The 3,516-nt window shown below is 25.3% G+C and overlaps 1 protein-coding gene across 1 annotated transcript; it reads right to left on the minus strand.

The window, feature by feature from the left end:
- Nucleotides 1-853: 853 nt before the first annotated feature.
- LOC127087966 (heat stress transcription factor A-5) lies at nt 854-2,248 on the minus strand. Its single transcript, XM_051028883.1, has 2 exons — nt 1,887-2,248; nt 854-1,674 (listed from the first exon to the last, which is right to left on the minus strand). The coding sequence occupies exons 1-2, from the start codon at nt 2,115-2,117 to the stop codon at nt 1,021-1,023; spliced, it is 885 nt and encodes a 294-aa protein (XP_050884840.1). The 5' UTR covers nt 2,118-2,248; the 3' UTR covers nt 854-1,020.
- Between the last annotated feature and the right edge of the window lie 1,268 nt (nt 2,249-3,516).

Genomic DNA, 3,516 nt, shown 5'->3' on the forward strand with positions numbered 1-3,516 from the left:
ATCAGCTCATCTAAACACACATATGTGAATCAATACATAAGCCTTCTCCTTCATTTGTGCCTAATCGGTATCCTCCATATCAGGTAGTTTTCTCTCACACAAAATTTCTTGAGCCAACAAGTCCTTAACCCTCCTTTTCCATAACCCAAAACTAATTATCCCGTTAAACCTTCCTCAAATTCACATGGGGGTTAATTGTCATCTGAAGCAAATTGTTAGAATATCAACCAATATAAAAGATAAAAAACAAAAATGTAAAGACAATGAACAAAAGTAATATATAATACTACAATTAAATTTACAATTATACTCCTGAGTTGTACCACATGGAACTATTATCGCACGCACCCCTAAGTCACCTCCCCATAGTAAGCAATTTAACGTAAGACAAGTTTCGCCTTAATGCTAGGAAAAAGAATCTCTGCCCCTGCCTCTATTCCGTGTGTGTGTGTGTATATATATATATATATATATATATATATATATATATATATATATATATATATATATATATATATATATATATATATATATATATATGTATATATTGGGGATCAACTTACTCTAAGAATAAAGTTTTTTAAACTTACTCCAAATCATAACATTTATATATCACTCTGCCAATGTTAATGACAAGTTTATTGGAGTTACATCTAAATCACAAAGGTATAAATCGAGAAAACACTAGAAATTTTCTCTAAAAATAACGCATCACTATCCGTTAGAAGAGAACATTTGATTTTATCCTTCTATATTTTTATTTTAAAATATAATAATTATTTTATCACTTAAAAATATCACAAAAGTAATTAATCAACGCTATTAAAAAATACTACATTTTTTGAATAAAAAATACACCAAACACTTTTTTTATTGATCCTTGGAGTATTTTTTATAGATTGAAATTTTCTTTACATCATATTTTTCACAAATAGTCATTTGTAACTGCATTCAAATTTCTATTGAAAATATTCTTCCACCATCACCTTTTTTATTCTAAACTCTTTGCCAAATGCAAATTCAAAAGTTGTTGTTGTTTGCGTTTCTATCCATTACCTTAGGATGTGCATTTTCTCCCTCTTCCATAGATTCAAAGTTGTTACCATTCTCATCAAAAATATCTTCAAAATTCAAAAATTCATAATTGGTATCAATGTCAGGAAAATCATTTCCAACTTCCATCAACCCCAAGTTGCTATCATTATCAGTCATACTATTTCCAACTTTCAGAGCTCCATTGTAGCTATCAATCTCAACAAAAGCATTTTCAGCAACATCAGGAAAAGGTCTTTTATTGGAAAACCTTAAGGAAAAAATGAACTCAATTTTGTTATTCATTTTTTCAACCAATGTAGGATTTTGAAGAATCATTTCAAATGAGTTCTTCAAATTATTATGCCTTTTCTCCAATGCTTCTAAACTTTGCATTAGATTTTCGACATGAAGCTTTTTAGTTGGCATCTTCTGCTTGAAGTTAGAAATATCTAATTCAATTGAGGCCTTTTCATTAGAAAGTTTCTCAATTTCTTTTTCAAATGCAGACCTTTCTACTTCTCCACGAGAGTGACGGTGAACAGTTTTCTTGCGGCGAATATTACTAAGAAGATAATATTGATCTTTTCGAAAATATTCATTAGCAAACTCCCATTTGTCAGGATTTATTTTGTGAAATCCCTGATATTGAACCATAAATAAATTAGCAAAAACCATCTCAATCGATATAGCCTAAATAAAAATCCTAGAGACAGAAGAGATTCTCATTCAAAGTATGAACCACAATTTAAAAATGACAAATGAAATTGTTAAAAAAATATATCTGAAAAATAAAACAAGATAATTGAGGTTTATGAATAATAATTCAAAGAGTAAAAGAATATATTACGTACATATGTATTGAGCTGACGAACGAAACTGGAGAAATTTTCGTGTTTGAAATAATTTTTAAGAAAATTCTTGGCGAATTCAATAGTGTCCTTAATAATGAAACTGTTGTTGTTTGGACTCCATGATATTATATCATCAGTAGATGGATCATCAACCAACTGATAAGTTTTTACCAGGAACTTTGTCAGACCACCACTACTACCAGCACCTGATTCCATCGTCGAATCCCCCATGATTTTATTTTTTGGTTTCGATTTTTATTTTTGGTTTCAAAATGAACCAAACAGCACCCACTTATATACTAATAATCAAGTCTCAACACATTTGACTACTACATCATTTTCACAAAAATATATGCATAACGCTTATGTCTTGAATTCATAAACTTCTTTGGCATGCATGTTCCTCGTTTTAGCTTTTAGTCTTCTTTTTTTTAATAAAAATAAATTGGTTAAAGTTTTTAGTCTTCTTTTTTTAATAAAAATAAATTGGTTAACATTTTTAGTCTTCTTTTTTTTAATAAAAATAAATTGGTGAATGCTTTTTTGTCTTCTTTTCTTAAATAAAAATAAATTCGTTTACAGTTATATTTTCTTTTATTTGACCGAAATTAAATTAAATTTTAAATTATTATCCTTTAAAAATATTTTGTAAAACACTATTATATAAAACAGTCAATAATATATATGATTAATTGAACAATGTCAATCTTAATATAACCCACTTGTATTGAAAATAATAATAACAAATATTATGTCAATAAAAGTTAATATTAAATTGAAATTATTAGAGGTGTGAAATGAGATATATCAAAATTTACGTCTATTATTAAATATATATATATATATATATATATATATATATATATATATATATATATATATATATATATATATATATATATATATATATATATATATATATATATATATATATAAATGTTGTTGTCAAAGATGAAATCTTGAACCACTAATCAAAGAATATTTGAATGATAGGATAAATATTTTTTTTTAGTTTAATCTGAAATCCTAGATTAAGCATACAACAATGTTAGATCTTTTGAAAGATAATTTATCTCCTAATAATATTTCTTTTCGAAAAGAGAGATTAATCTATGCAATTAAGTTGAGAGTATAAGTGATATATAAAAAAACATATACATATAACTCTATTAATACATACAACTTGAGTCGAGGTACCCAACCACCTCCATAATAAATAATTTTGGATTAATATTAAAGAATAATTAAACAATAAATATTATTTTATGAATATGCGATTAAGAATTCTTAAAAATATTATAATATTATATTTCATAATTTTCAAAATTTTAATATTATAACATTTTTTTGGTAGAATTAATTCATTTTTAATTTAATTTTAACATTGAGTTTCATTTTTTATTTGTGATATTAAAAGTATTTTGAGTGATAAGTTGGACATGTTCAAATATCATTTTTGCTAGATTTTTTTATGAACTCCTCATTATTTTTTCTTTTTTCTTCGATAATTTTGTTTTATTAAAATAATTGTTTTAGTCAATATTTTTTTTTCAAAAATTTATTCAAATTTGTATTTTGTTTTTATAATGCACAAGTACCACTAACATACTATCAGCTTTTTGAATTAAAA

The sequence above is a fragment of the Lathyrus oleraceus genome, chromosome 5, assembly GCF_024323335.1.
Source record: "Lathyrus oleraceus cultivar Zhongwan6 chromosome 5, CAAS_Psat_ZW6_1.0, whole genome shotgun sequence".
NCBI classification, from domain to species: Eukaryota; Viridiplantae; Streptophyta; class Magnoliopsida; order Fabales; family Fabaceae; genus Lathyrus; species Lathyrus oleraceus.